Source organism: Electrophorus electricus, chromosome 3 (assembly GCF_041902795.1).
Source record: "Electrophorus electricus isolate QZ-2024a chromosome 3, ASM4190279v1, whole genome shotgun sequence".
NCBI lineage: Eukaryota > Metazoa > Chordata > Actinopteri > Gymnotiformes > Gymnotidae > Electrophorus > Electrophorus electricus.
Window position 1 is genome coordinate 39,838,367 of NC_137499.1, and position 23,641 is coordinate 39,862,007.

General features: G+C 46.4%; 1 protein-coding gene and 1 pseudogene across 1 annotated transcript; both read left to right on the plus strand.

Annotated features, from left to right (window-relative positions):
• The first annotated feature begins 1,159 nt into the window (after positions 1 to 1,159).
• Positions 1,160 to 3,068, plus strand: LOC145653897 (heat shock 70 kDa protein-like). The gene has a single exon (XM_081708506.1). It carries the CDS (start codon positions 1,160 to 1,162, stop codon positions 2,924 to 2,926), a length of 1,767 nt encoding a protein of 588 aa, XP_081564632.1. The 3' UTR covers positions 2,927 to 3,068.
• Positions 3,069 to 19,191: 16,123 nt separating this feature from the next.
• On the plus strand, positions 19,192 to 21,100 carry LOC145653903 (heat shock 70 kDa protein-like; annotated as a pseudogene).
• Positions 21,101 to 23,641: the final 2,541 nt, after the last annotated feature.

Genomic DNA, 23,641 nt, shown 5'->3' on the forward strand with positions numbered 1-23,641 from the left:
TTCAGGGGCCTTGTTCCCGTTCCAAAACGAGAGCGGGATCAGCATACGAGATAAACTGCCCACCGTCTACCTCACAAGTACAGAGCATATCAACTATATAAGCACATAGAAACCCAAATAATTAGTCTTTGACGAATTCACATATGTAATTATGGCATATTACTGAGTCAAAATAAGCTAAGGGATAGTTTCGCTTCTTTAAAATCAAAAAGCAAAATTGCTTTTCATTCTTCCTCTTTCTGTTATGAGCAACTCATAACAGTTCCGTATGTCAGGTATTCAAGCGCATGTGGCCTAGCAAAAGTAGGAACCCCTTGGAATGATCTGAAAATCTCAGGTAGTGTCTGTACTGAATAATAAATATTTATCAATAAGAATTTATACAGTCCAGTGATTTCCATCTTCAGCGTAGGGAGTGGCAGGCCATGGCGAAGGGCGGGCTGAAGACCAACCCTTCACGTTGCCATGGCCACGTGTCTTTGTTTTGGTTTTGTCTCCTGCTTGCCATGTGAATGTGTTTCCCTCTCTAATGACCCAGAGTATTCGATCACTGCATCCACATGTTCCCTCTCGCAGTTTTATTAATCCTCTGATTTTATGAACTTCCCGGCCACACCGCTCTCCCTTCACTTCCTGACATTTCTCTTTGTTTCTCCAACGCTCGTGCGAATCAGACCAATTAGAATTAAGCAAGCTGATGCGGCCACGCCCACCACTGACGCAAGACCACAGCGGGGGAAAGTTCTGGACGGACCACGTTTTTTCTGTTGCTTTTACTCGAATGTCCTACTGAAACTAATCTAAGTAAAAACACGTTTAATGAATACCTTTTGTATACAGATTTATTGAACAATATAACATATACAGCAGTCCTTAAATGTGGGGAAATAGGAAACGTTACGTTGGCCCGGAATGACTGAAGTAATTTTATGATAAAGTAAAACATTTATTTATAGTCATTTACATAGCCTATGTGGTTCCGCTTTCCCATTTATGTCCCATTTTCCAACTTGTTTGGTTATTTGTTGGTATTGTCCCCTTTCAGACCATCCTGGATCTTTGTTTCATTTCTACGGACTAATTCGGTCTCAGAGACATCAGTAGTCTACAGTTGGACTGGCGGCGTCGCTGGCTGACTCGCGGTTGGTGAGCTCGCGCAATGGAGAAACCTCTAGAACTGTCGCGAGGTGAACGGGGGCGTTACCTGCTTGAATATAAAGCGCGAGCGGCAGCTCGTGGAAGACACAGCGTTCACGGACAGGTAACTAACGCACGAGCGAGGAGGAGTAAACCAACGGCTTTAACAGGGCAAGTTGAGTACAAAGGAGAGAAGAAGTCCTTTTACCCTGAAGAGATCTCCTCCATGGTCCTGGTGAAAATGAAGGAAACTGCAGAGGCCTACCTGGGTCAGAAGGTAACCAACGCTGTTATTACTGTACCTGCCTACTTCAATGACTCTCAGAGGCAAGCAACCAAATTTGCTGGTGCGATTGCTGGGCTGAACGTCCTAAGGATAATCAATGAGCCCACAGCTGCAGCGATCGCCTACGGCCTGGACAAAGGCAAGCAGGGAGAGCGCAATGTGCTGATCTTTGACTTAGGAGGGGGTACGTTCGATGTGTCCATCCTGACTATTGAAGATGGCATCTTTGAGGTGAAAGCAACAGCAGGAGACACACACCTGGGTGGGGAGGACTTTGACAACTGCCTGGTCAACCATTTTGTGGAGGAGTTTAAGAGGAAGTGCAAGAAGGACATCAGCCAGAACAAGCGTGCACTGAGGAGATTGCGCACAGCCTGTGAGAGGGCCAAGAGAACCCTGTCCTCCAGCTCTCAGGCAAGCATCGAGATCGACTCCCTGTATGAGGGCATTGACTTCTACACTTCTGTTACCAGAGCACGTTTTGAGGAGCTGTGCTCTGACCTGTTCAGGGGAACACTGAATCCTGTGGAGAAAGCCCTTAGAGATGCCAAAATGGACAAATCCCAGATCCATGACATTGTCTTGGTTGGAGGTGCTACGAGAATCCCCAAAATCCAGAAACTTTTGCAGCCTTTCTTCAACGGCAAAGAGTTGAACAAAAGCATCAATCCAGATGAGGCAGTGGCTTCCGGTGCCGCAGTTCAGGCTGCCATCTTAATGGGCGACACATCTGGAAATGTCCAGGACCTGTTGCTGCTGAATGTGGCCCCGCTGTCTCTGGGCATGGAGACCGCAGGTGGAGTCATGACCGCTCTCATCAATGGCAACACCACCATCCCCACCAAGCAGACCCAGATCTTCAGCACATATGCAGACAACCAGCCCGGTGTTCTGATCCAGGTTTACGAAGGTGAAAGAGCCATGACAAAAGACAACAACCTGCTGGGGAAGTTTCAGCTGACGGGCCTCCCACCTGCACCTCGAGGAGTCCCTCAGATTGAGGTGACCTTTGACATTGACGCCAATGGCATTTTGAATGTGTCGGCAGTGGACAAAAGCACTGGCAAAGTGAACAAGATCACCATCACCAACGATAAGGGCAGGCTGAGCAAGGAGGAGATTGAGAGGATGGTGCAGGTTGCAGACAAATATAAGGCAGAGGATGACCTGCAGAGAGAGAAGATTGCTGCTAAGAACACTCTGGAGTCCTATGCCTTTAACATGAAGAACAGTGTGGAAGATGAGAACTTGAAGAACAACATCAGTGAGGATGACAAGAAGAAAGTCATTGAGAGGTGCAACCAAGCCATCATGTGGCTGGAGAACAACCAGCTGGCTGAAAAGGAGGAGTACGTACATCAGTTGAAGGAGCTGGAGAAGGTGTGCAACCCCATCATCGCCAAACTGTACCATGGAGGGATGCCAGCTGGAAGCTGTGGAGCTCAGGCCCGTGCCCGCTCAGGGGCCGGCACCCAGGGGCCCACTATTGAAGAGGTCGATTAGGGACGTGAACTTCTTGTATGGACTCAGAGTGCTCTTTTTGAATTAGTTTCTCCTGAAGAAAATGTTGTTGCCTGTATTGTTCAGTTGTGCTTCACAGCATGTGGAGAATTAGCTGATGTGGACAATAGCATCTTTTGTCATTGCTAGTGCATTAATAACGTTTAGAACCTTGTAACACTATCAATATGTGAGATTTGTCATTACAATGTTTTTCCAGTGAAACATTTTACAAAAAGGTAAATATTACGGTGTTGTAAATATTCATCTAAATATATTTTGATATTTATTGTTAATAAAATGATCTGGACAAAATGGCTTAAATTTGTGGTCTTGACAGTCCATAATGTAATCTTTCTTATGAAAATAAATATATTAAGAAGAAAAACTAAGGAAACATAAAAAACATTTTTAGCTTTTTGAGCTCATGAAATCTAATTAAATAAATGTAATTAAACTGAAATGGTGTGTTAGTCCTACAAATACTCAGCAGCACTATATGTGAAGCTCACATCACATTAAATTATATACCTTTTTTTTTTTTCATAATTGACCCCTTTTATGTTTCATCAGTGCTAGAAGGCATAATTTACTAATCACTATAGTTACAGGGGTGCATGTGTATGTGTGGTTTCTGCTGTACAATATACAATATAAAAAGAAGGAAAAACTTTATATTCACCGTATATAAAAGATAATAAATAATACTGGATTCTGTTATATTTTGTATGTAAAGTATAATAATAATGTAAAGATGCCCAAACAGAACACGTATTGCATCTGAGACAGAAAGTGCAGACTGCACCTGGAATCCACCAGAGCCAAACTGTAATGTGGACATTGTGTGGTCCAACTGTGGCCATGCAGATGATGATCATGAAGAAGGTAACTACTGTCATCCACTGCTTGAGGCTCACCTAACTTGGTGGTAAGCTACCATCAGACAGTATGCTTGCAGATGTAAATGCAGCAATAAGCACAATACCAACAACCTGTATAACTGAAACCAACAAACTGGTATATACCACTGCTATAGTTATGCTCAAGATCCTAGGATACAGTATACAAGCAACAGGCCACTTTCTCTGTGCCCCTTGAAATCGGAAACTTCAAACCAAGATAAAGCCAACTCGAAGTCAGCAAAATGACAGATCTTCAGAAGGGCATAAAGATCAAAGGTGGGGCCTGGTTACAGAAGAAATACAATGGGTGGCCCATAACTTAAGATCTAGTCTGGTAAACAAAGATCAAGAGGTCAAAAGAGAGGTCAAGACGCTTTTTATTGTCTTAGTAGCTATAAACATACAAATATAAATAATGTTCTTCCAGGACCGTGGGGAGAGAGACCCTGAGGACCTTTTCGGCTGTTCATTCTATTCTCCTCGGGGTTTTGCCATCTGAGACAGAGCAATTCCCAAACCAGGTAGTGAAGCAGCTGCTCAGGATGCGCTCTATTGTAGACCATGGTGAGGATAGTGGTAGGGGGATGAGCTAGAAGTAGGAATTACTGCTGGGTTTTCTTGGCTATGGAGCTGGTTTTGAGGGTCCAGGTGAGGTTCTCTGCTAGGTGGACACCAATGAACTTGGTGCTTGTGATGATTTCCACAAAGGAGCTGATATTGATATTGACTGGATATTGATATTGACTGGAGATTGATCACCATGTACTTTCCTAAAGTCATCCACCATCTCTTTAGTTTTTTCCACATTCAGAGACAGTTTCTTGACTTTGCCACTGCACTTCCTCTCTGTATGCTGACTCATCATCCCGCTGATGAGACCCCCCACAGTCTTGTCATCAGTGAACTTGATGACGTGGTTCAAGCTGTGCATCGCTGCAGTTTTGGGTCAGCAAAGTGAACAACAGTGGACTGAGCACACAACACTATGGGTAACAGTGTTCAGTGTAGTGGTGCTGGAGACATTGATCCTGATCCAGACTGATGGGGATTTCCCAGTCAGAACAGCATTCTAACGTATGTGTCTTTTTGTTCAGATGGATAAGGGTCAGAGGAAGAGTTGGAGCAATTGCATCATCTGTTGAATGGCTGGGATGATATGGGAACTGTAGATAAACAACACTGGTGTGCAGTCTGTGGAGATACACAAAAGAAGAGACAGCCAAAAAGTAATGGCCTTGTTTGGGTTGGGTCCTTGCCTGAGCCTGGGTGGGTTGGCTGGCCCAGGGTGGTGGCCAGGTCCCCGCATATATTTAATACTAGTTCTGGTTGAAGCTCTGTTGTGTCAGTGCCTGACTGTATGTGCCCTTTTGGAGCCAAGCCAACATCATTATTTCTCATTAACATCACGTAGACTAGCATTAAGGTTCCGTTTCTTGTCCAGCATTAATGTTACTTGTCCTGTAATAGAATTGTAGAGAGAACAGGAACACATGAGCATCAGCTAGAGAAGTGCTGTTACGCAAAAAAAAGAAAAAAAAGCCAAATAATAAAATGTAGACGTGCCGGTCCTGCGTACCAGTGAGTACCGGCCTACTTTGAGCTCTGAGTAGGAGAGACTGTTGGGGTGGTACCGATGAAGATGAAGAGGAGGACAGCAGTGATGAGCTTGATCAGTGAATAGTGATGAGATACTGATGCTTTACCATACAAAAGATGGAAAAGGAACCTATGTCAGAGAAACCAGGTATAGGTTACACTGAACATTCTGCATGCCTAAACAAAAAATATTTCATTGGGGGCTTCTTTTGGGTAAGACATTTTGTTGTTATTTCTAGATTTCATTTGCTGTTACATGTACCAGCACATGGGTGCCCATGGGTTTGTGTCCACAGGTGCAGACTGTGGAAAAGGGGGGTGATGACTTCCCTTTAAAGAGCTGGCCCCGGGTCCATGAAGATTGGCTTCATTCTCTTTTCAGACAGGAACTATGTCTCCTGGGAGCCCACATGCTCTTTTGGTCTCTCTCATAATAGAAATTTGTTGTGCTAGGCATTTCTGATTAGCATTTGACATTTTTTGTTGATCTGCAGAACACATAACATGTATAACCATTAATTGTTCATCAGTGGGTTTATAACATTTTATAAGTATTAATTGTTCATCAGTGGGTTTATAACATTTTATAACCATTAACTGTTCATCGGCCATTCCAGATTCTTGAACAGCACTCAGTATATTAGACTGTTCTCTAGTGCTTTCTGGAATCATCTAGCAGTTGGTGACATTTGCATGCACCAGATGTTTGTGTGCCAAGTTGTTTGAATAATGCAAACAACAAACAACTCTTAGCACCCAATGTTACACTATTACACTAAGATCTGTTACAATAACTATTATACTTCATTGTCAGTAGAAATGTTTTAGTATACAGCAAAACATAGGCTATGTGACTTAATGATTCTAAGACCATTTCAGTTCTTTCTAGTCTCATCATCATTAGGAAAGTGTTAGGTGCAGTGAGGAACTTAGTATTAGTAAGATAGCCTACATGTATTGGGAGACTCAACACTACAATGACAATGCTAAACAAATAGTTCAAAAAAAGCCAGAAATTAAATAGGTCTAAGAAAACATACAGAGAAGTGATGTGAGGTGATATCTGAGCATCATGTTCTTAGCAAATCAAACAAAGCAACTAAAATGAAAGCAAGCAGCTTATATTAATGTAATAAATGAGGCTCAGAGTGGTGAGAAGGATCCATATGCAGGTAAGGGGTTTTAACAAAAGGAGCACAAAACAGGGTACGGCCAAAAATCAAGGTCCAAAGGCAAAAACAGGGTCAAAACCAGAATGAACGCAGAGGAAAAAGGGGCAAATGTATGAGTCAAAAGTGAAAAAACACGAGTACAGTCCAAGGCACAAGAACAACAATAGCAGGTAGCAAACACTTGGCCGGGCTGTTCATCCTTGAACCAAGGACTGAGTCCTCTAGAGGCCTTTGACTGAGGCGCCTAGAGGCCTGTCAAAGAGGCCTCCTAAGGATTTATGCTGAAGCCTACAGAGCAGAGTAAAAGAAAACAAAAGTAACTGGGAAATGACCTGCACTATTTCTCCTTTTGATTGCTGATGTGGGTTTCTTTTTCATGAACATTCCTGATTCTGGTTTTAAAAAACGTTGCTTTACAAACATCGCTGTTATGTTTTGGAAGTTATTTACGGTTCCAGGCTAAACTAAAGTCAGTACGGGGCTGCCTATCCACGAATTCTCAGTGAGAAGGAATGAAGCCCAACAACGTCTCCTGATGTTCAGTGCTTACCACTCAGACAAAGGCAATTATCTTAGGATGGCAGGCCTAGTGAGACTAAGTGACTATCCTACCATGAAGCTTGTGAAGTGTTATTTAATACATTCCGTGAAATGTAGCAAATTAATTTGTATCCTAAAATTCGTGAAATATTTTTGATAAAACAGGTCAGTGAAATTAACTGATTTTCTTCTGAAATTAGTAGAGTCCTACTAATAAAGCGCTAGGCCTAATGGCACGGTCCATTATGACGTCACATCGTTGTGACATCACTATGTGGCTACAAAAAGGTATAAATACGGTCATTTCACGAGACAAGTTTTAAAGCTTTGAAACGTGTCCGATTTGAGGCAGGAACTTTCACCGTTGGTGTGTATACATACATTTACATAGATACTGTTAGCTAATTAATTTCTTCCATTAATTCTTATCTGTGGATAGACGGTATGCTACTTGACCTTATTTACGGATAAGCCGTTCACCCAGCGAGGTGGAGATTACAGGGCGTAAAGCAACACAGCACACGATAAAGGCAAACCGCCCGACTCCGTTCTGATCGTATCTGATCTTTTCGACTGGCTAACTGCTAGTGTAAGGTTTTATCCACCGGTCACAAGCTAAATTTTCCACAGGACCGTCCGTAAAATTTACGCCTAGACGGGAACAGGTGTATGTTCAGATTTCATAGGCAGCGTCTTTGGGAACAGTTTTAAACGTTGCGATAGCAGGGTGGCTGCGATGCAGACATCGTTGCAGTTCTTCTGATGTCTAGCTATAACAACGCAGGCCTGATTCAGAGACTTAGGAGCAAATTGGTAACCGAGGTAACCGTTGTTGTTACACTGCTTTGTTTAGAGGTCAGTGTGGTTTATATGAACTATGTAATTCGATTGATTTATGTATTTCACTGTCGGTGGGTTTTGTTTTGCTCTATACTTGGTAATCTAGTAGGAAACAGCGAACTATCTTGCCACAGTGAGTACGAGTAGCAATTTTGCTACGTAGCAGCGCAGGTTGCTTAGCAACGGTCATTATTACGCCTGTTAAATGGGCGCGTGCATCGCGACTGGTCTTGGTGAAACAAGCGTGTATTATTTCGTCATTGTGTCAACAAAATATTAGCGCGAACGTGTTCCGATTGTCATTAAGAAGATAATGCGATTAGATTTATAGACCAAAACAACTTCTTCATCGAATTATATGTTACAATTGACGCGAAATCAAGCTTGTAAGGAAATACTTATATTTTCTTAATACAATTTTAAGAAGTGTTGGGGATAAAATCACGCAGCTCAGATATTGGTAATTATTGGCATTTGTCTCGGGTATTTCCAAAGCTGTGCCTCATGAGCTGAAAACTAACTTTGTGGTTTACCATGTTACCCTGGTTTTAAACTGACACGGATTTTCGTTGAAACAGAATCCATCCTTTTACGTATAGAGTAGACATCGGCACCAACCCCCCACATCGCAGTGTGAGTATTCCTTTTCCACCTGGGACACCACAAGGCAGCGGATGAGGGGACGCCGGGAAAGTGGCCGAGGAAGACGAGGGAGGAGCAGCAGACACTGAAGGAGGCGAGAGATGCGGCAGCTTCTCCTGCACATGAGAGTAAATATCTATTTTCATCAAGCAGTCATTTTATGCATCATCTCTACTATAGGTTTTCTGTTTATCTGTCCGGAGTTGGTATTCTCAAAGCGTTCCAGTCTTAATACCATGGTAACCAGAATGAAGTCATTTTAATAACGCTTCCTTTAATATGTCAGAATAGTCTTGGCTTTGCAATGGGAAACATTCAATTTTGTGTAAGATACATAAGTAGCAGTCTGAGACTATAAACAAGAGACAACTCAAATTAATAGTGAATCTGAGAAGGTATGATGTTAGGAAGAACACACTTTAATAGCAAAAGCAAATCTATTCACAGCCACTTATATAAAAAACCCCATCTGTTTTCAACACACAATCAACGTTTTCAATCATGAAGCAAAGTGACGGGAATCGGGAACCAGTTCCAAATTGTCCAATCCATCACAATTATACGACGCCGAGATAAACACTTGTTTTTAGCAATGCTTTTCTGACAGTGGGTCAAACATCCTTTACTTTCATCCATATTAGACGAAGATGGACAGACTGTTGCTCCAGCCAGCTTCAAAACTTATCGTCAGCCCCAAGCTGAAAGCTCCGTCTCATGTTTGCTGCACAACAACGGGGAGTGAGCGTGCGGCAAGGGCGAACACATCAATGTGCCAGGCAGGCAGACAGGGAGGGAGGCAGGCAGAAAATGAGGGAGGGAGTCTAAGGAGGCAGGCAGACAGGAAAGAAGGGAGGGATGGAGGGAGGAAGGATGGGGAGGCAGGTATTCAGACAGATAGGCAAGGAGGGAGGGGAGCTGGGGAGTGAAGGAGAAAGGCAGGCAGGCAGGCAGTGAGGGAGGGAGGGTGGGGAAAGAGGAAGGGAGGTAGACTGGGGTTAGATGTGGCCAAATGAACAGCATGTATCATGAACCTCCGCGCGGAGTCTGGGTCTCCATGCTACTTGTCCAGTCACATGTATTGACACTGTCTCCCTGGAGTCTGGGTCTCTATTCAAATCTTCCAGCTCCAGGTGTCCCCAGCCTCCATCCGGAGTCTGGGTCTCCATTCAAATCCTCTGGCTGTATGTATCCCCAGCCTCCATCCGGAGTCTGGGTCTCCATGCTGCTTGTCCAGCCGCATGTATCGACACTGTCTCCCTGGAGTCTGGGTCTCTATTGAAATCCTCCAGCTCCGCATGTCCCCAGCCTCCACCAGGAGTCTGGGTCTCCATTCATATCCTCTGGCCATATGTATCCCCAGCCTCCATCTGGAGTCTGCGTCTCCATGCTGCTCATCCAGCCGCATGCTCACCAGGGTCTCCCTGGAGTCTGGGTCTCCATTCCAATCCTCTGGCTGTATGTATCCACAGCCTCTCCCTGGAGTCTGGGTTTCCATTCCAATTGTCTGGCCGCATGTATTCCCAGCCATCCGCTGGAGTATAGGTCACATGTTGCTTCTCTGGCTGCATGTATCCCCAGCCTCCCTCTCTTCCTACCACCCCAGCCTTCCCTCCCACCCTGTCTGCCTGCCTGCCTCACTCCCGCCCCAGCCTCTCTCACTCCCTCCCTACCTGCTTGCCTTCTTGCCTGCCTGCTTGCGTCCCCAGCCTCCCTCCCTCTCTCGCTGCTGGCCTCTCTTCGTCCCTAGCCTCCCTCACTCCATCCCTGCTTGCTTGCGTCCCTCCCTCTTGCCCTGCCTCCTCGGCCTTCCTTACTTACTTCCTGCCTGCCTGCCTGCTTGCCTCCCCAGCCTCCCTCCCTCCCTCCATGCATGCATGCATGCCTGCCTGCCTCACCCGCCTTCCTCCTTCCCTGCCTGCCTGTCTGCCCAGCCTCTCTCCCTCCTTGCCTGCCTGGTTACGGACCTCCAAACCCTGCCATCGCTGAGCTCAGTCAAGCAGGACGTCCCGTTCCCCAGGTAAATATGCTGCATTAGAGTAACATTAACACAATGTAGGCAGGCTTATCAACTTATTTCTCTGACTAAACGAAAATGAACACCGTGCAAACATCCTCTACTTTCATCCATATTAGACAAGGATGGACAGACTGTTGCTCCAGCCAGCTTCAAGACTCATCGTCAGCCCCCAGCTGAAAGCTCCGTCTCATGTTTTCTGCAGAACGATGGAGAGTGAGCGTGGCAAGGGTGAATGCTTCGCTGTGTCAGGCAGGCAGGGAGGAACGGAGGGAGGGAGGGAGGAAGGATGGGGAGGCAGGCATGCAGACAGATAGGCAAGGAGGGAGGGGAGCTGGGGAGTGAAGGAGAAAGGCAGGCAGGCAGTGAGGGAGGGAGGGTGGGGAAAGAGGAAGGGAGGTAGACTGGGGTTAGATGTGGCCAGCTGAACAGCATGTATCATGAACCTCCGCGCGGAGTCTGGGTCTCCATGCTGCTCGTCTGGCCGCATGTATCCACATAGGCTCCCCAGAGTCTGGGTGTCTATTCAAATACTCTGGCCGTATGTATCCCCAGGCTCCATCCGGAGTCTGAGTCTCCATGCTGCTTGTCCAGTTGCATGTATTGACACTGTCTCCCTGGAGTCTGGGTCTCTATTCAAATCTTCCAGCTCCGGGTGTCCCCAGCCTCCACCAGGAGTCTGGGTCTCAATTCAAATCCTCTGGCTGTATATATCCCCAGCCTCCATCTGGAATCTGGGTCTCCATGCTGCTCATCCAGCCGCATGCATCCCCAGGGTCTCCTTGGAGTCTGGGTCTCCATTCAAACATTCTGGCCGTATGTATCCCCAGCCTCCACCCAGAGTCTGGGACTCCATGCTGCTTGTCCAGCTGCATGTATCCCCAGTCTCTCCCTGGAGTCTGGGTCTCTATTCAAATCGTCCAGCTCTGGTTAAACCCGGCCTCCACCCGGAGTCTGGGTCTCCATTCTAATTGTCCAGCCGCATGTATTCCCTGCCTTCCCCTGGAGTACGGGTCACATGTTGCTCGTCTGGCTGCATGTATCCACATAGGCTCCCCAGAGTCTGGGTGTCTATTCAAATACTCTGGCCGTATGTATCCCCAGGCTCCATCCGGAGTCTGAGTCTCCATGCTGCTTGTCCAGTTGCATGTATTGACACTGTCTCCCTGGAGTCTGGGTCTCTATTCAAATCTTCCAGCTCCGGGTGTCCCCAGCCTCCACCAGGAGTCTGGGTCTCAATTCAAATCCTCTGGCTGTATATATCCCCAGCCTCCATCTGGAATCTGGGTCTCCATGCTGCTCATCCAGCCGCATGCATCCCCAGGGTCTCCTTGGAGTCTGGGTCTCCATTCAAACATTCTGGCCGTATGTATCCCCAGCCTCCACCCAGAGTCTGGGACTCCATGCTGCTTGTCCAGCTGCATGTATCCCCAGTCTCTCCCTGGAGTCTGGGTCTCTATTCAAATCGTCCAGCTCTGGTTATACCCGGCCTCCACCCGGAGTCTGGGTCTCCATTCTAATTGTCCAGCCGCATGTATTCCCTGCCTTCCCCTGGAGTACGGGTCACATGTTGCTTGTCTGGCTGCATGTATCCCCAGCATCCTTCTCTTCCTACCACCCCAGCCTTCCCTCCCACCCTGTCTGCCTGCCTGCCGCACTCCCACCCCAGCCTCTCTCACTCCCTCCCTAGCTGCTTGCCTTCTTGCCTGCCTGCTGGCCTCCCTTCCTCCCCTGCCTCCCTCACTCCCTCCCTGCTTGCTTGCCTGTATGTCTCTCCAGCCTCCCTCTCTGCCTCCTCGGCCTCCCTCAGTTCCTGCCAACTGCCTGCTTGCCTCCCCAGCCTTCCTCCCTCTTTCCACGCCAGCTTCCCAGCCTCCCTCCCTCCCTCCTCAGCCTCCCTCCGTCTCTCCCTATTGGCCTCCCTGCTTGCCGCTCTCCCACCCCAGCCTCTCTAACTCCCTCCCTACCTGCTTGCCTCCCCAGCCTCCCTCCTTCTCTCCCTGATGGCCTCCCTTCCTCCCCTGCCTCCCTCACTCCCTCCCTGCTTGCTTGCCTGTATGCCTCTCCAGCCTCCCTCTCTGCCTCCTCGGCCTCCCTCAGTTCCTGCCTACTTGCCTGCTTTCCTCCCCAGCCTTCCTCCCTCTTTCCCTGCCAGCTTCCCAGCCTCCCTTGCTCCCTCCTCAGCCTCCCTCCCTCTCTCCCTACTGTCCTCCCTGCTTGCCGCACTCCCACCCCAGCCTCTCTCCCTCCCTCCCTACCTGTTTGCCTCCCCAGCCTCCCTCCTTCTCTCTCTGATGGCCTCCCTTCCTCCCCTGCCTCCCTCACTCCTCCCCTGCTTGCTTGCCTGTATGCCTCTTTAGCCTCCCTCTCTGCCTCCTCGGCCTCCCTCAGTTCCAGCCTACCTGCCTGCTTGCATGCCTGCCTGCCTCTGCAGCCTTCCTCCCTCCATTCCAACTTTCCTCCCTCTTTCCCTGCCTGCCTATCTGTCTGCCTCCCCAGCCCCACTCCCTCTATCCCTACCTGCCTCCCCAGCCTCTCTCCCTCCTTGCCTGCCTGCATGCGGACCTCCCAAGCCTGCCATCGCTGAGCTCAGTCACGCAGGACGTCCCGTTCCCCAGGTAAATATGCTGCATTAGAGTAACATTAACACAATGTAGGCAGGCTTATCAAGTTATTTCTCTGACTAAATGAAAATAAACATTGTGCAAACATCCTCTACTTTCATCCATTTTAGACAAGGATGGACAGACTGTTGCTCCAGCCAGCTTCAAGACTCATCGTCAGCCCCCAGCTGAAAGCTTCGTCTCATGTTTTCTGCGTAACGATGGAGAGTGAGCGTGGCAAGGGTGAATGCTTCACTGTGTCAGGCAGGCAGGGAGGGAGGCAGGCAGAGAGAAAGAAAGGGAGGGAAGGAGGCAGGAGACAGGAAGGGAGGGAGGGAGGAAGTATGGGGAGGCAGGCATGCAGACAGATAGGCAAGGAGGGAGGGGAGCTGGGGAGTGAAGGAGAAAGGCAGGCAGTGAGGGAGGGAGGGTAGGGAAAGAGCAAGGGAGGAAGACTGGGGTTAGATTTGGCCAAATGAACAGCATGTATCATGAACCTCCGCGCGGAGTCTGGGTCTCCATGCCGCTCGTCCAGCCACATGTATCCACAGAGTCTCCCCAGAGTCTGTGTGTCTATTCAAATACTCTAGCCGTATGTATCCCCAGGCTCCATGCGGAGTCGGTGTCTCCATGCTGCTTGTCCAGTCGCATGTATTGACACTGTCTTCCTGGAGTCTGGGTCTCTATTCAAATCTTCCAGCTCCGGGTGTCCCCAGCCTCCACCAGGAGTCTGGGTCTCAATTCAAATCCTCTGGCTGTATGTATCCCCAGCCTCCATCTGGAATCTGGGTCTCCATGCTGCTCATCCAGCCGCATGCATCCCCAGGGTCTCCTTGGAGTCTGGGTCTCCATTCAAACATTCTGGCCGTATGTATCCCCAGCCTCCACCCAGAGTCTGGGAGTCCATGCTGCTTGTCCAGCTGCATGTATCCCCAGTCTCTCCCTGGAGTCTGGGTCTCTATTCAAATCGTCCAGCTCTGGTTATACCCGGCCTCCACCCGGAGTCTGGGTCTCCATTCTAATTGTCCAGCCGCATGTATTCCCAGCCTTCCCCTGGAGTACGGGTCACATGTTGCTTGTCTGGCTGCATGTATCCCCAGCATCCTTCTCTTCCTACCACCCCAGCCTTCCCTCCCACCCTGTCTGCCTGCCTGCCGCACTCCCACCCCAGCCTCTCTCACTCCCTCCCTACCTGCTTGCCTTCTTGCCTGCCTGCTGGCCTCCCTTCCTCCCCAGCCTTCCTCCCTCTATCCCTGCCAGCTTCCCAGTCTCCCTCCCTCTCTCCCTGCTGGCCTCCCTGCCTGCCGCACTCCCACCCCAGCCTCTCTCACTCCCTCCCTACATGCTTGCCTCCCAGCCTTCCTCCCTCCCCAGCTTCCCTCCCTCTCTCCCTGATGGCCTCCCTTCCTCCCCTGCCTCCCTCACTCCCCCCCCTGCTTGCTTGCCTGTATGCCTCTTTAGCCTCCCTCTGTGCCTCCTCGGCCTCCCTCAGTTCCTGCCTACCTGCCTCCCCAGCTTCCCTCCCTCCCTCCCTCCCCGCTTGCATGCCTGCCTGCCTCTGCAGCCTTCCTCCCTCCATTCCTACCTCCCTCCCTCTTTCCCTGCATGCCTGTCTGTCTGCCTCCCCAGCCTTCCTCCTTGCCTGCCTGCCTGTCTCCCCAGCCTCTCTCCCTCCTTGCCTGCCTGCTTGCGGAACTCCCAAGCCTGCCATCGCTGAGCTCAGTCACGCAGGATGTCCTGTTCCCCAGGTAAATATGCTGCATTAGAGTAACATTAATGCCATGCAGGCAGGCTTATCAGGTTATTTCTTTGACTAAATGAAAATGGACGCTGTGCAACCATCCTCTACTTTCATCCATATTAGATGAGGATGGACAGATTGGCATCACTGTGCCCATCACAGATGAAGAGGAGGAAGAGGACTACACTCAGATCACTATGATCATGTGGCCTGAATTAAAACATGAAGCTTCAATAAAGCCAACTAAACCATTAAACTAAACCGTTTGATTGTACTACTACTACTACTACTAGTACTACTACTACTATTAATAATAATAATAATAATAATAAGTAAACTTTAGTTGTATAGGGCTTTTCAAAACTTCAGAACAAAATAGTACACACAAGATAAAAAACAGTACAAACATAATGGTAATGCACTGGATAATAAAATCATAGAACATAAAACCTGATCAAATTGAGTGTACAATATAAACAGTGAAATAAAAGTTGCAAGATGGATAAAACTACACAGATTTACAATATAAAAAATATTTATGGTCCATGTAATTTTCAGATGCCCAAACTGTGATGGAGTTTGCAGATCTGCACTCTTCTAAACTATTTAGAATGAAACAGCTCAAAATCATTTATGACAAGCCCCACCCGGCAATCCCCACCCGCCAATCCTGCCTCTCTTCACATATACTCAGCAGCAGTATATGTGAAGCTCACGTCATATTAAATATATGTTTTTTTTGTTTGTTTGTTTGTTTTTTTAATTAATTGACCGCCTTTATGCTTCTTCAGTGCTACAAGAGTCATGATTTACTAATGACTAGTTACAGGGGTGCATGTGCATGTGTGGTTTCTGCTGTATGGAAGCAGTTATGCATTTGGAACAACACCACGACTTTTAATTTAGCCTTCTTAAATGTGTCAGTGATGACAAGAACTGGTTGTCAGTGATGACAAGAACATTTCACCTTATATGTCTTGTTCAGTGGTGGTCAGGTTTCAGCCTTCCTTACTTTGGCCATATCTCTGAGTACTGAACACCTTGTACTTCTGGGCACTCCAGATAGGTTGCAGTTCTGGAATATGACAGCACTGGAGGATAATTGGTTCCTGGTCGCTGCACTTTTGATTCTTCTCAAATCTTTGGCAGTTAATTTCCGTCTTTTTTTCTCAACACGTTTCTTGCGACCCTGTTGACTATTTGCAACAAAACCTTTGAGGGTTCTGTGATCACGCCCCAACAGCTTAGCAATTTTAAGAGTGCTACATCCCTCTGAAACACTTTTTGCAATTTTTGACTTTTCAGAGTCAGTTAAATCTTTTTTGGCCCATTTTTGGCCCTGAAAATCTACACCCTGGTACTGATGTTAGGCAGTCAGACTTGTGTTCCTAATTCAAACTGTGACCTTTCATACTACATATTTGTAGCCAGTACCCATAAACCATTTTTGTAAGAAACACAGTGCTGTTAGCTTGATTAGTAGAGTGGGTATGATGTCAGCCAGAAGGACCGCCTGAAGACAGAGAGAAGAATTATAGCATATGACAGAACAGACACAATAATAGGTCTGTAAGCATACCAACACATCTTTACAATAAGCCAATTAACTTGCATCATGGCACAGTTCAAAAAAAGAAAATAACTAGCACATGTAATGACAGTGTGTTGATAAAACTATCAGGGTATGGGACACATACAGGATGCATCATTCGTTTCTGTGCATGCGAGAGACTTACTGCAGTTGACACAGGGTTGCAGTCATAGCGACTCGAGTTGCTGCTGTTTCCACTCTTTGTTTGCTGCAGACCTGGTGCTGGAGTCTACAAAATACACAGGGCAACACACTCAGCCAACTCAGCATGTACCCTCTGCTACCAGGCAACTTCATCAGCATTTATGGCATTTATCAGATGGCTCTTTTCCAGAACAGCTTACAAAAGTGCTTCAGTGCATTTCCTGTACAGATAGCCACACTGAGGTAGGCATTCAGTATGAGAAATTTTAGATGCCATTTATTAATTTTATTCTGGCAAATTAAATTATTTATTGTAATTGTGTGACAAGATAATTTTTCTGCAGGCAACTAGGCACACTGTAATACAGGCAGACAAGCATATACAGACCTATAATTTGCACGCACTGTTGTGTTCTGAGATTCCTGTTGTTTTAAAATGTCTTGGGCAGCACTCAGCATAACCACGTAGGCAAAGTTATTACACAGTCCCAGTAGCCCACACACACACACACACACACACACACACACACACACACACACACACAGAGAGAGAGAGAGAGAGAGAGGTAAAGGGTTGAGTTTACTCAAATATAATCAGTAATGTTCACATAACCAACAACACGCCCTCACACAAATTACTGCTTTCCTCATCCATTTAGTTAGCTAGCTAGTTATCTGACTAGTGGAACACACTAAACAAAATCGGCTTTGATTCCTCAACCGGTGTCAAGATCTGCTACCTAAGGACACATCATCAATCTCATGACACGTACCAGACAGTTCAGTTAGCTAGCTTGCTACTGTTTGGCTAAACATCAACTTACCAAACATAGCTAATGTTAGCTACTTACCCTCACTAACGGTATCAGGATCAGCATCAACACTCTCTGATATGTTCATGACAAATGCTGTAAAACCGATAACTGACACGTCTGACGGTGTTGATATCTAGCTACTGCTAACTAGCTAACCTAGTTATAGGTAAGAAATAGCTAAGCTACTTAATGTGAAATTCTGATTTCTTTGAGGAATTCAGTAAAGGTTAACGCCATAGATATGTAAGATGCTGGCATGCTCCATGAGACGGAAGATGTATATCTAAGCAGTCCCGAGGAGGACAATGAGCAGCCTTCAACATCTGAGGCAGGTAACTTTGGGTCATTTCGTGCCAAATCCCCTTAGGAGAAAAGGTTTCGTTAGTGAGGTCAGGTAAGATCATGTAGGTGTATGCCAGTGTTTTAGGTCTTTTTTCCCCAAAAATTGGGAATGAAAAAAGTCACAATTAGTATTTGTTTTCCTCACCAGGTCCACAAAGTTAGTGACGTTCAGGGGCCTTGTTCCCGTTCCAAAACGAGAGCGGGATCAGCATACGAGATAAACTGCCCACCGTCTACCTCACAAGTACAGAGCATATCAACTATATAAGCACATAGAAACCCAAATAATTCGTCTTTGACGAATTCACATATGTAATTATGGCATATTACTGAGTCAAAATAAGCTAAGGGATAGTTTCGCTTCTTTAAAATCAAAAAGCAAAATTGCTTTTCATTCTTCCTCTTTCTGTTATGAGCAACTCATAACAGTTCCGTATGTCAGGTATTCAAGCGCATGTGGCCTAGCAAAAGTAGGAACCCCTTGGAATGATCTGAAAATCTCAGGTAGTGTCTGTACTGAATAATAAATATTTATCAATAAGAATTTATACAGTCCAGTGATTTCCATCTTCAGCGTAGGGAGTGGCAGGCCATGGCGAAGGGCGGGCTGAAGACCAACCCTTCGCGTTGCCATGGCCACGTGTCTTTGTTTTGGTTTTGTCTCCTGCTTGCCATGTGAATGTGTTTCCCTCTCTAATGACCCAGAGTATTCGATCACTGCATCCACATGTTCCCTCTCGCAGTTTTATGAATCCTCTGATTTTATGAACTTCCCGGCCACACCGCTCTCCCTTCACTTCCTGACATTTCTCGTTGTTTCTCCAACGCTCGTGCGAATCAGACCAATTAGAATAAAGCAAGCTGATGCGGCCACGCCCACCACTGACGCAAGACCACAGCGGGGGAAAGTTCTGGACGGACCACGTTTTTTCTGTTGCTTTTACTCGAATGTCCTACTGAAACTAATCTAAGTAAAAACACGTTTAATGAATACCTTTTGTATACAGATTTATTGAACAATATAACATATACAGCAGTCCTTAAATGTGGGGAAATAGGAAACGTTACGTTGGCTCGGAATGACTGAAGTAATTTTATGATAAAGTAAAACATTTATTTATAGTCATTTACATAGCCTATGTGGTTCCGCTTTCCCATTTATGTCCCATTTTCCAACTTGTTTGGTTATTTGTTGGTATTGTCCCCTTTCAGACCATCCTGGATCTTTGTTTCATTTCTACGGACTAATTCGGTCTCAGAGACATCAGTAGTCTACAGTTGGACTGGCGGCGTTGCTGGCTGACTCGCGGTTGGTGAGCTCGCGCAATGGAGAAACCTCTAGAACTGTCGCGAGGTGAACGGGGGCGTTACCTGCTTGAATATAAAGCGCGAGCGGCAGCTCGTGGAAGACACAGCGTTCACGGACAGGTAACTAACGCACGAGCGAGGAGAAGTAAACCAACGGCTTTATCAGGGCAAGTTGAGTACAAAGGAGAGAAGAAGTCCTTTTACCCTGAAGAGATCTCCTCCATGGTCCTGGTGAAAATGAAGGAAACTGCAGAGGCCTACCTGGGTCAGAAGGTAACCAACGCTGTTATTACTGTACCTGCCTACTTCAATGACTCTCAGAGGCAAGCAACCAAATTTGCTGGTGCGATTGCTGGGCTGAACGTCCTAAGGATAATCAATGAGCCCACAGCTGCAGCGATTGCCTACGGCCTGGACAAAGGCAAGCAGGGAGAGCGCAATGTGCTGATCTTTGACTTAGGAGGGGGTACGTTCGATGTGTCCATCCTGACTATTGAAGATGGCATCTTTGAGGTGAAAGCAACAGCAGGAGACACACACCTGGGTGGGGAGGACTTTGACAACTGCCTGGTCAACCATTTTGTGGAGGTGTTTAAGAGGAAGTGCAAGAAGGACATCAGCTAGAACAAGCGTGCACTGAGGAGATTGCGCACAGCCTGTGAGAGGGCCAAGAGAACCCTGTCCTCCAGCTCTCAGGCAAGCATCGAGATCGACTCCCTGTATGAGGGCATTGACTTCTACACTTCTGTTACCAGAGCACGTTTTGAGGAGCTGTGCTCTGACCTGTTCAGGGGAACACTGAATCCTGTGGAGAAAGCCCTTAGAGATGCCAAAATGGACAAATCCCAGATCCATGACATTGTCTTGGTTGGAGGTGCTACGAGAATCCCCAAAATCCAGAAACTTTTGCAGCCTTTCTTCAACGGCAAAGAGTTGAACAAAAGCATCAATCCAGATGAGGCAGTGGCTTCCGGTGCCGCAGTTCAGGCTGCCATCTTAATGGGCGACACATCTGGAAATGTCCAGGACCTGTTGCTGCTGAATGTGGCCCCGCTGTCTCTGGGCATGGAGACCGCAGGTGGAGTCATGACCGCTCTCATCAATGGCAACACCACCATCCCCACCAAGCAGACCCAGATCTTCAGCACATATGCAGACAACCAGCCCGGTGTTCTGATCCAGGTTTACGAAGGTGAAAGAGCCATGACAAAAGACAACAACCTGCTGGGGAAGTTTCAGCTGACGGGCCTCCCACCTGCACCTCGAGGAGTCCCTCAGATTGAGGTGACCTTTGACATTGACGCCAATGGCATTTTGAATGTGTCGGCAGTGGACAAAAGCACTGGCAAAGTGAACAAGATCACCATCACCAACGATAAGGGCAGGCTGAGCAAGGAGGAGATTGAGAGGATGGTGCAGGTTGCAGACAAATATAAGGCAGAGGATGACCTGCAGAGAGAGAAGATTGCTGCTAAGAACACTCTGGAGTCCTATGCCTTTAACATGAAGAACAGTGTGGAAGATGAGAACTTGAAGAACAACATCAGTGAGGATGACAAGAAGAAAGTCATTGAGAGGTGCAACCAAGCCATCATGTGGCTGGAGAACAACCAGCTGGCTGAAAAGGAGGAGTACGTACATCAGTTGAAGGAGCTGGAGAAGGTGTGCAACCCCATCATCGCCAAACTGTACCATGGAGGGATGCCAGCTGGAAGCTGTGGAGCTCAGGCCCGTGCCCGCTCAGGGGCCGGCACCCAGGGGCCCACTATTGAAGAGGTCGATTAGGGACGTGAACTTCTTGTATGGACTCAGAGTGCTCTTTTTGAATTAGTTTCTCCTGAAGAAAATGTTGTTGCCTGTATTGTTCAGTTGTGCTTCACAGCATGTGGAGAATTAGCTGATGTGGACAATAGCATCTTTTGTCATTGCTAGTGCATTAATAACGTTTAGAACCTTGTAACACTATCAATATGTGAGATTTGTCATTACAATGTTTTTCCAGTGAAACATTTTACAAAAAGGTAAATATTACGGTGTTGTAAATATTCATCTAAATATATTTTGATATTTATTGTTAATAAAATGATCTGGACAAAATGGCTTAAATTTGTGGTCTTGACAGTCCATAATGTAATCTTTCTTATGAAAATAAATATATTAAGAAGAAAAACTAAGGAAACATAAAAAACATTTTTAGCTTTTTGAGCTCCTGAAATCTAATTAAATAAATGTAATTAAACTGAAATGGTGTGTTAGTCCTACAAATACTCAGCAGCACTATATGTGAAGCTCACATCACATTAAATTATATACCTTTTTTTTTTTTTCATAATTGACCCCTTTTATGTTTCATCAGTGCTAGAAGGCATGATTTACTAATCACTATAGTTACAGGGGTGCATGTGTATGTGTGGTTTCTGCTGTACAATATACAATATAAAAAGAAGGAAAAACTTTATATTCACCGTATATAAAAGATAATAAATAATACTGGATTCTGTTATATTTTGTATGTAAAGTATAATAATAATGTAAAGATGCCCAAACAGAACACGTATTGCATCTGAGACAGAAAGTGCAGACTGCACCTGGAATCCACCAGAGCCAAACTGTAATGTGGACATTGTGTGGTCCAACTGTGGCCATGCAGATGATGATCATGAAGAAGGTAACTACTGTCATCCACTGCTTGAGGCTCACCTAACTTGGTGGTAAGCTACCATCAGACAGTATGCTTGCAGATGTAAATGCAGCAATAAGCACAATACCAACAACCTGTATAACTGAAACCAACAAACTGGTATATACCACTGCTATAGTTATGCTCAAGATCCTAGGATACAGTATACAAGCAACAGGCCACTTCCTCTGTGCCCCTTGAAATCGGAAACTTCAAACCAAGATAAAGCCAACTCGAAGTCAGCAAAATGACAGATCTTCAGAAGGGCATAAAGATCAAAGGTGGGGCCTGGTTACAGAAGAAATACAATGGGTGGCCCATAACTTAAGATCTAGTCTGGTAAACAAAGATCAAGAGGTCAAAAGAGAGGTCAAGACGCTTTTTATTGTCTTAGTAGCTATAAACATACAAATATAAATAATGTTCTTCCAGGACCGTGGGGAGAGAGACCCTGAGGACCTTTTCGGCTGTTCATTCTATTCTCCTCGGGGTTTTGCCATCTGAGACAGAGCAATTCCCAAACCAGGTAGTGAAGCAGCTGCTCAGGATGCGCTCTATTGTAGAACATGGTGAGGATAGTGGTAGGGGGATGAGCTAGAAGTAGGAATTACTGCTGGGTTTTCTTGGCTATGGAGCTGGTTTTGAGGGTCCAGGTGAGGTTCTCTGCTAGGTGGACACCAATGAACTTGGTGCTTGTGATGATTTCCACAAAGGAGCTGATATTGATATTGACTGGATATTGATATTGACTGGAGATTGATCACCATGTACTTTCCTAAAGTCATCCACCATCTCTTTAGTTTTTTCCACATTCAGAGACAGTTTCTTGACTTTGCCACTGCACTTCCTCTCTGTATGCTGACTCATCATCCCGCTGATGAGACCCCCCACAGGCCTGTCATCAGTGAACTTGATGACGTGGTTCAAGCTGTGCATCTCTGCAGTTTTGGGTCAGCAAAGTGAACAACAGTGGACTGAGCACACAACACTATGGGTAACAGTGTTCAGTGTAGTGGTGCTGGAGACATTGATCCTGATCCAGACTGATGGGGATTTCCCAGTCAGAACAGCATTCTAACGTATGTGTCTTTTTGTTCAGATGGATAAGGGTCAGAGGAAGAGTTGGAGCAATTGCATCATCTGTTGAATGGCTGGGATGATATGGGAACTGTAGATAAACAACACTGGTGTGCAGTCTGTGGAGATACACAAAAGAAGAGACAGCCAAAAAGTAATGGCCTTGTTTGGGTTGGGTCCTTGCCTGAGCCTGGGTGGGTTGGCTGGCCCAGGGTGGTGGCCAGGTCCCCGCATATATTTAATACTAGTTCTGGTTGAAGCTCTGTTGTGTCAGTGCCTGACTGTATGTGCCCTTTTGGAGCCAAGCCAACATCATTATTTCTCATTAACATCACGTAGACTAGCATTAAGGTTCCGTTTCTTGTCCAGCATTAATGTTACTTGTCCTGTAATAGAATTGTAGAGAGAACAGGAACACATGAGCATCAGCTAGAGAAGTGCTGTTACGCAAAAAAAAGAAAAAAAAGCCAAATAATAAAATGTAGACGTGCCGGTCCTGCGTACCAGTGAGTACCGGCCTACTTTGAGCTCTGAGTAGGAGAGACTGTTGGGGTGGCACCGATGAAGATGAAGAGGAGGACAGCAGTGATGAGCTTGATCAGTGAATAGTGATGAGATACTGATGCTTTACCATACAAAAGATGGAAAAGGAACCTATGTCAGAGAAACCAGGTATAGGTTACACTGAACATTCTGCATGCCTAAACAAAA

Bases quoted from the DNA above. Each gene is read 5' to 3' on its own strand.
- LOC145653897 (XM_081708506.1), top strand. From the start codon at position 1,160: ATGGAGAAACCTCTAGAACTGTCGCGAGGTGAACGGGGGCGTTACCTG.